At 33.9% G+C, this 14,236-nt stretch overlaps 1 protein-coding gene across 1 annotated transcript; it reads left to right on the top strand.

Annotated features, from left to right (window-relative positions):
• The first annotated feature begins 979 nt into the window (after window positions 1-979).
• On the top strand, window positions 980-13,863 carry LOC128186747 (ubiquitin carboxyl-terminal hydrolase CYLD-like). The gene is made up of 12 exons (XM_052856625.1): window positions 980-1,517; window positions 2,131-2,460; window positions 2,680-3,193; window positions 6,202-6,416; window positions 7,233-7,660; window positions 7,987-8,078; window positions 8,888-8,954; window positions 9,795-9,930; window positions 10,488-10,596; window positions 12,214-12,329; window positions 12,862-13,102; window positions 13,261-13,863. The coding sequence occupies exons 1-12, from the start codon at window positions 1,065-1,067 to the stop codon at window positions 13,449-13,451; spliced, it is 2,892 nt and encodes a 963-aa protein (XP_052712585.1). The 5' UTR covers window positions 980-1,064; the 3' UTR covers window positions 13,452-13,863.
• The last annotated feature ends 373 nt before the right edge of the window (window positions 13,864-14,236 follow it).

Raw genomic sequence — 14,236 nt, 5'->3', positions numbered from 1 at the left:
ATATTCTTTAATATCAAGAACAGGAATTATTAGTATCAAGAAATAATTTTTATGTAAGAAAATACCTTAAAAATATTAAATTGGTGTCTCATATCTAAAGGGGTTACAATATAATATTTCAAGATGATATTGAATCGATATCAATGTTGTACCTGAATTAAAATTGAATTAGGATAGATATATATTATGTATGCCAAATGCACAATATTAAAGGGTCAAATTTTATTTTTAGCTTCTGTTTGCTAGTATGATAAATCTGCATGTAACTAAACTTTCATGATATTTAAGATTTTAAAAAGTCATTAAAACCGAGCGCAGCTCGCCGGCGCACAAAGCGAGCTCTAAGAACCAGTGTGCGCGGGAAAAAGAACGAGCTAAACCTACAGTTCATCAAACAAAATTTTGGTCTATGTCCCCACGTCCTACGTTTCGTTTCTTTGGTTTCGATCGTTTCGTTTCGATTTTTGGTTTCGTTTCGATTGGATTTGTTTCATTCGGTTTCGTTTCGTTACAATTAATTAACGGGTACCCCAACATCAAGATCATAGTAAATGATTTCAGACTGACCAGAGTGACTTTTTGGTGCCAGAACCATTATGACGATAAATCTTTCATGTGCGGATCTAAGAGGGGGAGGGGTCGGGGGGTCGGGACCCCCTCGTAAAATTCAAATTTCTTTAAATTACATTAGAAAATTAACAAAAATATCCCCCCCCCCCCCCCGGCAAACTGAAATAACCGTCGGAGCCCCCATCCCCCCCCCCCCCCCGGAAAATTTGTTGTTAGTGAAACCATTCATTCACAACGGTAGTCAGGTTCCCGAGACCCCACTGTTTTTTATTAGGATATTACAGAAGGGTCTCGGGAACCTGACTATCACAGCGGTCGATTCATACCGGAATCAGCCGAGCTTTGTCGAATGATGCGTATACATCTATTTTTAGATAAAGGCATTTCCCATTCAGGACTTCCTTGACATTCGGAACATCTAAGGAATTTCCAAATAGCACTGGAGTAATGGCAGCCATGTTTTAACCAAACAGAAAGTTTGAATATTTATTGATATGTCCGACCAAAATGACAACGTTTACTATATTCTTCTTGCCGATAAAATAGGAAAGAAGAAAGAAAGGGGAATCTTACGGACGACATCTAAAGTTGACGTGTTACCCGGAACTCTCTTGTTACTGGTGGAGGAACGAAATGATAAACAGAGGAACACCCTGTGGTGGATATTAGAGACTTTAGACCCAGAAAATATTGAAATCGAGTGTCAACCGACGGATACTGGACAACTCAGCAAGACAGAGTTCGCCCTTCTTCAACCTATTCCCGTTTGTGAAGAACGTCTGTCCATTTTTCAAGATCAAGAATGGCTGAAAGAGGGGGCACAACTCCAAATTAATGACCAAGTGACAGTAGCCGTGAAGGGACAACCTTATTTGAAGGGGATAATTAAGTACAAAGGAGAATTACCCGGAGTGAAGGGGATTCAGTTCGGGATTGAACTCTTGGGGGTAATATATATTTTTTTAGAGACACATGAGTCATTTTGTTTACGGTTTTGGTAGAGCTACCTCAGACACATGTGACAAGCTTTTCTAAATATAGGCCTGAGTTTATAAATTTCTGTGCGTTGAGGCGAGTAACCAGTGGGTGAAGACCCCTTATACATGGGATGGGTTCTATGTGACACCCACGGATTATCTGTAAAAGAATGAATGTGAATCATTCATGTTTAAATCCATACCTTATTACCTGTAGTCACTTGAGCTATGACAAAGATAAATTTTCTCTTATCTGAAGTACAATTATGAAGCCCATTATGTTTATGATTTTTCAATATAAAAGGAAGATATCAACATATAGATATTGACAGTTAACATTTTTTATTTGGAAGTGAAAATTATGAATGGTTGTTCTGTGAGTTCTGTTGTGTTTTTTAAAGAAACTTGTAATTTATAAATGACGAAAGAATTTAGTATCTACTGAATTATTAGGACTTCATAAATAACTCATTCAATTATAATTATTCTATGTACGTCATGTATGTAGTCCTTTCAATTCTGACTGATTGAGAATAAAAAAAATAAAATTTCGAATCCATACATTGTATTGTCATTTTCACAGGAGAGTAAAGGGAAGGGGACTTGTGATGGAGTGTTCAGAAAGAAACGTTTCTTCACCTGTGACCAAAACTGTGGTATATTTGCTGCGATTCACAAGGTTCGGAGAGACCCTGATGTTCCGAATCGCCGTCAGTACTCTGACCGATCCATTCCCATCCACAATGATTCTCCCTTGTATCAAGAGGAGCAAAAGTTGATTGAAGAGTCCGGGCTGAGAGAGAAGGACAGAATCGTGTGGATAAGTGACAATGGTCCGGAGTTTGGGGAGGTCAAATGGATTGGGATTCTGCCGGACAGTAACAGAAGGGACATCACAGTCGGGGTTGAATTTGTAAGTTTATCCCAAGTTTCCTGACTTTTATTGCACAATTTAGAATTTAATTTGCTTTTCTTGTCAAGATTGGAAATACTTACACACATGTAGTAAAATACCCTACACTGCAATGAATGATACTTTATTTGAAAACTGAAACCCGTTTATTGTGAATTATTGACTGTAAGTTAACAAAGTCTTTTATAAACTGTGTGTTTATTTTTCATTATTGTGCAGGAGAATCCAGTTGGATCAGGTACAGGAAAGTATAAAAATCACAGACTGTTTTATGCTAAAGCTCAGCATGCATCATTAGTTCCTATAATGGGTTTAATGAAGGCTGATGTATACATGGAAATGAACCAAGGGGCAGGAGCCTTTGGCGCTGGCTACCAGCCAGATTACGGAATCTTCCAGGAACCAGAGCTAATCAACTCCCCGAGGTCTTCCCAGACAAGAAGTGCACAACAAAATGTAGTGCAAAGTTACAATCCAATTCAGAGAGAAATTTTACCCAACCCTGTAATTAGCCCAGAAAGGGGAAGTTACTCTAGTAATTCCTCCTCCTCATCCCATCAACTGATGCTGTCAAAGGATCAAATCCAAGTTCACCTACCTCCACTATCTCCAAAAGAGAAGCTCCCCCCGCCTGTTATGAAGGAGCCAGCCCCTCCTGTGAGACAGATGGAAGAGGAGAAACCAGCCGAACTGGGGGGCCCCAACCCCCTGTATGAGTACACTAAAGCACAAGGTAAGAAATTGGTAGATCATTTATGTACATTTAACAGGTAGTGAAGACTTATGTCAACTGGGACTCAAACTCAGGGCCTAGCTTACTGGGCCAACCACTGAGCTACTGACACCTGATACATGTATATTGACTGACAGTCACACATCTGTTAATCCATTAACGTACACACAATGACCATTATTAAACGGTAATTGAGGCTATGGAGTTTTGAAGCATTTTTCTATTAACATGATTAAGGTATTCAAAATGAACCTTCATATTTTTGTCCATAAATCAATAGACTAGAAATCATGCAGAATTGATAATTAATTTGATATATTCATCAGTTGTACATTAATTGGTGTTTAAAGGGAACAACCAACCAGTATTTACCTCAGTAAGTTAGCACTGAGTTGTAAATTTTAGGCATTATAATTTTGATTTCATAAAAAATCAGCAAAACTTCATCCAATTCTGTTTGAAGACAGATGCATAAAATAATGCCACAGCTGTGATGATAAAACATCAATTTATTAACTAAAACTAGAATAAAATTTTATGTAGGAATAGAAATTTTTATACTTGATAAAGCTTAAAGCAATATGAGCTGCATTTTTCATGTTGAATTTTTTTTTTTTTTACTAAAATGTTCTTTTCTACTAAAATGACAAAAATATCATAGTTTTTAAATTTTTCTTTTAGCCATATTTTTGTGGAAAAGGTAGCTAAGAAGCCTTAATTGGAGCAAAATTGAATTATTGTTGTCCTGTACAAAAATTGATTTGCTATAAATTCCATAGAAGAGAAATATTTCCTTTGACAAAAATTACTGATTTTTTCAAATCTTATTTATCATAAAAGTTTAAGTTATATGCAGACTTATCATACTAGCAGGTTTTTGCAGCAAAATAAAATTCTAAAAAATGCAGCTCATATTGCTTTAAAAATACTCTACATATATTATATACCTACATCGTATTGACTGGCTACGAGGACATAGCAAGTTTATTGTCCCTGTACATGCTGTAAACAGCAACTATTTTTTAACCTGGAATCCCCGTCAAAGGATCTCATATACTGTATACATTTATAAAAAAAATATTTTGGACTCTGAAAAAATGATGTTGCATAACGTAGGGCTGTGTATTGATCAAATAAAATTGATTCAATAAGATACAATATTTTGAAAAGCTATCTGGTATATTGGTTCTAGGTACATGTATTGTTCTCTTTAAAAAGCTTCATTTACAGATTAAACATGAATTTTTAATTAAAATTCTGTATATTAGAAAACCTGTGATCAATTAGAATTGTTTTTACATATTCTGACTGTATGATATCAATGTAAAACTCAGGATGACTTGTGTGCTACTGTAAAACTGAAAAAGTACATATGTATATATTTTTGGTATTTACCCATTAGATTTGCAATTCACTCTATTAAATAACTTCATTGTAATGATACATATTGATATATTCATGTACGTTGTATTTATTAAGGAAGGAGTCTTCTCGTTATCAAACATACTTCTTATAATAAGAAATTCGTGAAATTTTGACACAGTCAAACGGATAATTTTACTAAACGATTCTATCAGTATAATCAAATTTGACCTTTTTGTTTTCGCATAAAGGTCAGGTCAAGGTCACTACCTTTTTCCTCAACGTAAAGGATTATAATAATGTAGTGTAGCTCTTTGTAGTTCTGTAGACATTTGCTTAAAATTCGAAGATTCTATTCTTCAATGATTGATAGAATATCAGAATGTCTATCAGCGTATACTATTAAATTGGAATAAATATTTATACTAAAATTGATATTGCTTAGCCTGCATTTCCTCTATTGTTCTTAAATTTTGAAGAAATTTTGATTATTATTTTTATGCTTCCAATAATAAAATATTTCTGATTTTTATGTATTATGAAGACTTTATATGAAGATATAAATTGACAGAAAAGCTAATATATTGACCATTTGATAAGAGAGAAAAACTTATCTTAGTGATTTTTTCACAAAATCAATGTATAGAATTGGCGCTTTAAAAAGCTCATAAAAATGTAATTTGATAGGCAAATCACATTTTTAAAACACATTCTGAAACCTAAGTATCATATCATTAGTTCACAATGGTAAAAAAAATCCAACATTAATGTTACTGTTTTTAATATGCTAAAACAGTCTCATTAATCTGCAGCAATTCTGAATTGCGAAACATGTGATATTTTCCTACGCCAATATTACGCCAAAAATATAGTCCTTGTTAGATTCTAAATATTGATTACTTTTTCTATGCCAAGTTGTATGATAATAAAAAAGAAAGAAAAATATATAATTTTAATTTCCTTTCATCTTGATTTAATGAACTATTAATCAAATTTACGTTTGACAAGTCGAAAACCAGAAAAGACTCCTTCCTTAACCCCTGACATAAAGGTTAATAAGTAAGGTTACCATGTAAATGTCATTTTTGCCCAGCAATTTTTTAACACACCTAAGCTAAAGGCTCTTGTGAGCTTTTCTGATCAAATTTGTCTGTTGTCTATCGTTGTTGTTGTTCATCTTCTCTAAAACCACCGTAACAAATTTATTCAAACTTACTCAAAAAACCAATTGGCCAGAACTTGTAAGTTGTGTGGAAGCATCCTCAGTTTATGTACCGGTAGTTTCAAGTTTGTTCAAATCATGATCCCTGGGGGTTGGGTGGGGGGTTGGGGTGCACAAACTTTAATTTAAGTATATATAGAGAAAATTCCATAAAAGTATTCTTCTCATGAACCAGTCGGCCAGAAAGCTTGTTACTTGTGTGGAAGCATCCTCTTTTTAGTGTAGATTCAAGTTTGTTCAAATCATGATCCCCATGTTTATCTCTACATCAGAGAAGAAGCACTTATGATAATCCCTGACATTGATAGATTTCAAATACATGTACATATATTTCAATCATGTCCAGCTATTCCCTCTGTTGTTGGTACATTGTATATGGATTACATTTATCTGTAGTATTGATTTGTTTACTCATGTTATTCAGATCAGCAGGGTGAGATAAAGGTCGAATCCATGGAACAGCCCAACAGTCGGCGAAGTAACCCCAACTCTCGTTCCTTGATGCCAGCTGACCCCGACCTTGAAGTGGGTTCTATGGTGGAGGTTATGTCCAACCCACCCCTTTACGGGGTCATCCGATGGATGGGCTACCTCCCGGACCAGAAAGAACCGGTCAAACCCATTGCAGGCCTGGAGATGGTAAGTGGTCTAGTTTGTAAAATATTGGAAGTATTTTTAAGCTGATTTTAATAGAGCAAAAGTTGGTCATGTTTGTCTTATAAGTCATTTGCTGCTGAAAGTATAGATAATGGTGATGCATGAATTTGTTGAAAGTTTTATTCCCGTTGCTGAAATTTTAGTTTGTTGAAGAAAATATACCCTAGTGACTTTTCTTATTGATACATTTTTCAAGGAAGTAATTTTATAGGGGCGTAACGGTATATATCTTACCTCCTGCTAAATTGTAAGAAAATCATAGGCTAACAGCAGTCACTTGAAGACTATGTATATTCCATACATAGTCAGTAGGAAATATTACCCTCATCGAGCATTATGACATCATTTTAGAGCATTATGAAGTCAGGTTGCATACTCAAATGGAAACTTGTAATATTATTATAAAAGCTTGATTTCCATTGTTTTATTTACTTTTTATTATTAAAAAAGACAGTCGGTAAGATATAATCGTTACATGGTTTGTAGTAGACCTAATGTAGTTTATACATGGTCAGTAAATTCCATATGGGGGCTCAAGCTCCTCTCTCGTCCCATATGGAATTTACTGACCACGTATAAACTAAATTAGGTCAACTACAAACCATGTAACTAATGATATCATTAGTTCATGATTACATTTACTGGTTAATAGGTATAATGAAATGAATTGTACCTGTATTACAGTCTCAATTTATCACAACATTCCATGATACACATCTTTCGAATTATTATAAATTCTTTAATATTTTGTTTTCTGAATCCAAAAGAGTCCTGTCACAGAAATGGTTTTTTTTACAGGAAGAAGAAATATCAGCTGGAACAGATGGAAGCTTTGGAAAGCATCGCCTGTTTTCTTGTCCACCAAAGAAGGCATTCTTTGTACCTCTTTATAAATGTCGAAAAGACAAACGTTTTGTTGACAATGCACGTCGCAATAGTGGAGTTTCCAATAACTTTGGAAGCATGGAGACTCCGGATGTGTTAGGAAATATCTCTCCACCTGTTTCTCTGGATGTTAAACAAATAGAACAAGAAGTGTGCGGAAAACAAAAAGGCATTCAGGGTCATCATAACTCTTGTTACTTGGACGCTACTTTACTAGCTATGTTTTATTTTACCACAGTGTTTGATGGAATTTTATATAGACCTAAACGTATGGATGACTTACGAGAATATGATGAAGTAAAACAAGTAATTAAAGAAGGCATTGTGAATCCATTAAGGAAGTAAGTAAAATTGATATTTGTTTCAGGAAGGAAGTAAAATTAAAAGTGATGCAGGAAATACATACACTTCAGTGTAATGATAATCTGGTGTTATTTCTTTTGAAAATAATTTATGATAATTTTAAAATATTGCTGTATTGGTATAAATTTGGCACTTATGCACTTTTCACTTATGCAGAGGAATATTTTCCTATTGATTGGCTGACAGAGTATTAATGAATTATTTATTGGCTACAGGAATAGGGGATGATGCATGCACTCTTGGGAAAACTGACTTGATAATTGTTGAAAGAGGAAGTATGATTCATGAATATATTTTTTTCCAGACATAATTATGTACGAGCTGATAAAGTTATGAAGTTACGTCATCTTCTGGATAAATTAGGGAACATTCCTGGGATGATGAGCGAAGAGAAAGGTCGAGTCAATAGTATTCAGTCTCATTGTCAACATTTCTTACAAAAGCTTTTGTAATACAGAAATTACTATATCTATTGATTGTAAAGAAAATCTAATTAATAATCTATGGTGCAATTTGTACTCATCCATAGAATGCTGCATCGCAGTAAATGTACCAGTTTAAAATACCACAGATGTGGATGCAAAGATACTCCAAATCGAGAGTTTTTCAGAATTGGCACTATAAATAACAGATCATATGTTTTAAAGCAATTTGGACTAGTTAAAGTACATATACACAATAAATGTCAATTTGGACTAGTTAAAGTACATATACACAATAAATGTCAAATTGGACTAGTTAAAGTACATATACACAATAAATGTCAAATTGGACTAGTTAAAGTACATATACACAATAAATGTCAATTTGGACTAGTTAAAGTACATATACACAATAAATGTCAAATTGGACTAGTTAAAGTACATATACACAATAAATGTCAGATTGGACTAGTTAAAGTACATATACACAATAAATGTCAGATTGGACTAGTTAAAGTACATATACACAATAAATGTCAATTTGGACTAGTTAAAGTACATATACACAATAAATGTCAATTTGGACTAGTTAAAGTACATATACACAATAAATGTCAATTTGGACTAGTTAAAGTACATATACACAATAAATGTCAATTTGGACTAGTTAAAGTACATATACACAATAAATGTCAATTTGGACTAGTTAAAGTACATATACACAATAAATGTCAAATTGCTTATTAATAATGATCTTATTTTTTTTTCCACTTCTGATTTTAGATCCAGAAGAATTTTTAAATTTACTTTTAAACCAAATAACCAAAGCGGATCCATTCTTACACATCAGGTAGGAATATTGTAGTTATTCCATTAGGAATATTGTAGTTATTCCATTCTTACACATCAGGTAGGAATATTGTAGTTATTCCATTCTTACACATCAGGTAGGAATATTGTAGTTATTCCATTCTTACACATCAGGTAGGAATATTGTAGTTATTCCATTCTTACACATCAGGTAGGAATATTGTAGTTATTCCATTCTTTCACATCAGGTAGGAATATTGTAGTTATTCCATTCTTACACATCAGGTAGGAATATTGTAGTTATTCCATTCTTACACATCAGGTAGGATTATTGTAGTTATTCCATTCTTACACATTAGGTTGGAATATTGTAGTTATTCCATTCTTACACATCAGGTAGGAATATTGTAGTTATTCCATTCTTACACATCAGGTAGGAATATTGTAGTTATTCCATTCTTACATATCAGGTAGGAATATTGTAGTTATAGTTCTACTCTGCCTAGGGATTTGTTATTCCAACTTTTAGTCTTTAACAATAGGTAAATGAAGGGGTCAAAGCCTAGTATGCTATGGAACATGATTCATCCTATTAGAACCATTTTAACAAGACCTTGGACTTGCGGTTGGACGTAGCTATCTATTTCTTCTGTCAAAACAAGTTAGAAATGATGCGGTTTCAAGCAAAATATGCACCAATTTCGTAGTCTTAGCTAAAAAGCCAGACAAATCTTGTTCATTTCAAAGAGCCATGGCTGAGTGGCTAGCGATGAAATAGACAGGCCTATGTTACATTGCTGTCTGACACAACTTCCCAAAGTGCAAGCTCTTGTTAAAATGGTTCTAAGGTATACAAATGATTATCTGTTTTGGGTTGTAGATCGGACAATGGTGGAGGTACCCAGCATTCCTTTCTGTATCAGCTGATCATGGAGAAGGATGAACGTCTAGTGCTTCCTACCACACAACAGCTGTTCGAGTTGTCTTTTCTCCAGATGAAAGTGAAACTAGAAGAGGTAACCAATCGACTACCATTCATAGTTTGGAGTTTTATAGCATTGTCAAATCCATGGCAAATTAAAAAATTACTAAATATAGAAAATATAGTCCTGTTATAAATCTTATCCCAGCCATGTCTTATTTGCTTTGACTAAGGTACCGTATATCTTTGAATGATCATAAAGTTCTCAAGTAAATCAACACACATTGTAAAATGCTTTTTTGTCTTGATCTTTTTTACCTTTCTTCCGTCATGTACGGTAAATATGTCTCAAAATATTTATAGGCTTTATTTTCCTTGTATGCCCCATCCATCTTTTAGGATTTTAATGTTTCATGCTGTTCGTAGAAACTTACCTGTTTTCAAAAGATTTTCTGGACCCTTAAATAGAGGTTTAACAGGCACTTTAACCACACAGGAATTTTGATTGTTCCTCATGTATACATTTTTCCCACCAAATTTTTTTTATTGTTTTAATCAAAACTAGAATTGAAAGGAAATTGAGCAGATGTTTAGGGTTATTATCACTTGGCTAGTATCACCTACAAATTTTTTTGTTGTTTTCATTTTCAGCGCCCACCATGTTTGATTCTTCAGATGCCAAGATTTGGAAAGGATTACAAGATGTACCGCCGTATTGTCCCCAGTCTGGAGCTCGATATCACAGATGTACTACAGAATGGTAATTATAGTTACACTAAAAAATTGTCTACCATTGCATGTAAATATAGATATCCAAGATGTTGTATTGCATAGTAATTAAAGTTGCACTAAAAAATTGACTTACTACATGTAAATATAGATATCCAAGATGTTGTATTGAATGATAATTAAAGTAACACTAAAAAATTTTATACATATAAATATAGATGTCACAGATGTTGTATTGAATAGTAATTAAAGTTACACTACAAATTGACTACCAATACATTTAAATATAGATATCCCAGATATCCTTACAAAATGGTAAGTAAATTTAAATTACAAGTAAATACAGAAATCACAGATGTCCCATAGAATGGTTGTTTAGTTCTATTACATGTACCAGGTATATGTAAAAACAGATATCTCAGGTATTTTTTAGAAAATAATTTAAGTTTTACATGTAAATGGAGATATCACAGATATATATGTATTACTGAATGATTCTTAAGTTCTTATTTTTATTGGATGCAAATAGAGATATCGCAAATGTTGCACAGAATGGTAATTTAGTTCCTATTACATATAAATAGATATCACAGATGTCTCACAAAATGGTAATTTAGTTCCCATTACATATAAAAAGATATCACAGATGTCTTACAGAATGGTAATTTAGTTCCTATTACATATAAATAGATATCACAGATGTCTCACAGAATGGTAATTTAATAGTTACCATTAAATATAAACAGATATCAGATATGTCCTGCAGAATGGTAATTTAGTTCTTATTACCGGTATATATAAATAGATATCCAGTAACGAAAGAAATATTCTTTGATATCATAATATTAATGATATTTAGGTTACATCTGATACCTCATTTGACAGAGGTCTTACAAATGATCGTTCAAGTTTTATACTTGTTATTTGTACTGATATTAGATGTCTTGTAGAGTGATAATTCAGATAAAATTTAATATACTAGTGCGGGACCCCTAATTACAGAAGCATTACAAAATAAAACTCAGATATCACCAATATCTTAGCATGGTCGAATGGTCGAATGGCCTGATGTTTTGGGATTGTTCTTTATGTTTACCAGGTATACTGTATATGTAGTAAACATTCACGATTGGCTCAAAGAAAAACTTGGACATCAAACTCTGTTTATTATTCCTTATTACAAGATTTACATTTAGGTAGTGTATTTAATGAAGGAACTGTTACTGATGTAGATTGTTAGTTATAGCCCCGCAGGAGATTTAGGCAGGGTATTCAATGAAGGAACTGTTACTGATGTAGATTGTTAGTTATAGCCCCGCAGGAGATTTAGGCAGTGTATTCAGTGAAGGAACTGTTACTGATGTAGATTGTTAGTTATAGCCCCGCAGGAGATTTAGGCAGTGTATTCAATGAAGGAACTGTTATTGATGTAGATTGTTAGTTATAGCCCCGCAGGAGATTTAGGCAGGGTATTCAATGAAGGAACTGTTACTGATGTAGATTGTTAGTTATAACCCCGCAGGAAATTTAGGCAGGGTATTCAATGAAGGAACCCTTATTGATGTTGATTTTTAGTTATAACCCCGCAGGAGATTTAGGCAGTGTATTCAATGAAAGAACCGTTATTGATGTTGATTGTTTGTTACAGCCCCGCGCGAGTGCATTATTTGTGGAGATCTGGCCGTGTTTGAGTGCAAGGAATGCTACAACCAGCACGGGGCGGGACTAAACACCATCGCCTTCTGTGAGGGCTGTAAGGACATGGTAGGTTTTACACCCGTACACCTCTCTCTCCAGTCCTTCATTGGAATATTTACTAGTTAACACTGATATATCTGGGTGTTCAAACTTAAAAATCTGTTGGTTTTTTAACATTTTATTCTGCGTTGACAAGAATTTTAAAAACTCATTTCATGGCCAAATATTATAAATTTTGATAATTTTAATATGTAAAATTTATTCTAAACACATGCTAAATAAAATGTAGTTCCATGCATTTGTACACTGTACTTATATTATTAATGTCCCTTTTCTCAGGAATAAAGTAATGACCAGTAAAAATGTATATGATATTGTAGTAGAAAGCAGTAGTTGGGGCTTTATGAAACGTGGATAGAACAGTAATGGCTCATGAATAGATTTACAGGGGTCATATGTTAGATTTCCAGTCCAGCAGCTAATTTTTCCTCTCATATAAAAATATAACCCACATTTGTACACGTACATGTGACAGTATTTTGTGATGAATTTAACCCATTTGATAGACTTATAACGAGATCAAATTAACAATTTGCAGAGTCATAAACACAAGGTCCGGATTAACCACAAGTGGGAGGCCATTACTGTTCCTCAGGAATACAAAGCCATCCACAACGAACAGAGAACAATCCAGCAACAGAATCCCACGATACCTCGAGAGAAAATGGAGCTGTTCGCTGTTGTGTGTATACAAACCAGTCACTATGTATCGTTTGTCAAGTGTGGCAAAGGCAAGGATGCTCAGTGGATCTTCTTTGATTCAATGGCTGATAGAATGGGTAAGTTTGGATTTTTTTTTAATACAAAAGTTATGCACTGCATAATAAGGTTTTTCGAGGAATGATTTGAATTTAATAACTATCATTTCTATATCCCTGTATATTATTTGATTCAGCGTATAGGTACTCATAATTTGATATTTTTTTTGTAATTAAAGGTGAACAAAGTGGATATAATATACCAGAGATAAAACTCTGTCCAGATTTATCAAAATGGTTGTCCGATGATTATCAGGAAGAAATAATGCGTAGAACTGACGACAAGGAACTTCCGGAGCATATTCGTCGCCTGCTTTGTGACGCCTATATGTGCATGTATCAGAGTCCAGAGGTATCCATGGTACGATGAGAATCAAGCCTGGATGTGCAGTTCCAACTATGTACAAGCATTTTAATAGCATTATAGTACCGGGTATCACAATGTGACAGATAAAAGCACCTGTAAAACCCACATCTCCATCCATCAAAGGCTTTGTAGTAATTTATGGGAGTTATATGCACTCATCTACATTTATTTATTGTAAATACTGCTAGGATGTGTGCTTGTGCAGACTTGATAAGTGTGATATGTTATGAGATATCTTTATGTATTGTCTACCTTAGAGATCTTCATTAAATGGTAAAATATTGAACGTTTTGTTTTCCGTCCATAGTGAGTATTTCAGCTTTGGTGTTTCAAGTTTCTGCTGCATGGCGTGTGAACTGTTTGTTATGCATGTACAAATGAAATTGCAAAAGTAATAAAATGCATTAAGAATTGATTTTGATTCTTGTTTTAATAAGATATTATGATGTGGAAAATGTCTACTCAATTCTTTCCAGTGGTAGTGGTTTAGCTAATTTTGTAAGAAACATAATGTTATATCAGGTAATCAAAGTAATACAGATCATAATTACCATCTGGAAGCACTCCATTGCATAATTTAGCAATTCATAAATGTGCTCACAACTTAATCGTGTTAACAATACGGAGATCCAACTGTCCGGCTACTCTTGTCCGTATGCACTAAGTACTGTGTCAAGCCTCTGCTCTGGGTTACACTCACCAGGTGAGGATCTCTTATTCTCAAATTTAAAGAGCATGTAAAATAGACCCTCAACAGTTATTACATGGTATACAATTATTTGTGATAG

This window comes from Crassostrea angulata, chromosome 6 (assembly GCF_025612915.1).
Source record: "Crassostrea angulata isolate pt1a10 chromosome 6, ASM2561291v2, whole genome shotgun sequence".
Taxonomy (NCBI): Eukaryota; Metazoa; Mollusca; class Bivalvia; order Ostreida; family Ostreidae; genus Magallana; species Magallana angulata.
The sequence above is the reverse complement of the archived record's forward strand: the minus strand, read 5'-3'. Positions and strand labels throughout refer to the sequence as shown.

Coding starts and splice junctions, on each gene's coding strand:
- LOC128186747 (XM_052856625.1), top strand. CDS start 1,065: ATGTCCGACCAAAATGACAACGTTTACTATATTCTTCTTGCCGATAAA. Junction 8,955..9,794: donor GATCCATTCTTACACATCAG/GTAGGAATATTG, acceptor TTTGGGTTGTAG/ATCGGACAATGGTGGAGGTA. Junction 9,931..10,487: donor TGAAAGTGAAACTAGAAGAG/GTAACCAATCGA, acceptor TTTCATTTTCAG/CGCCCACCATGTTTGATTCT.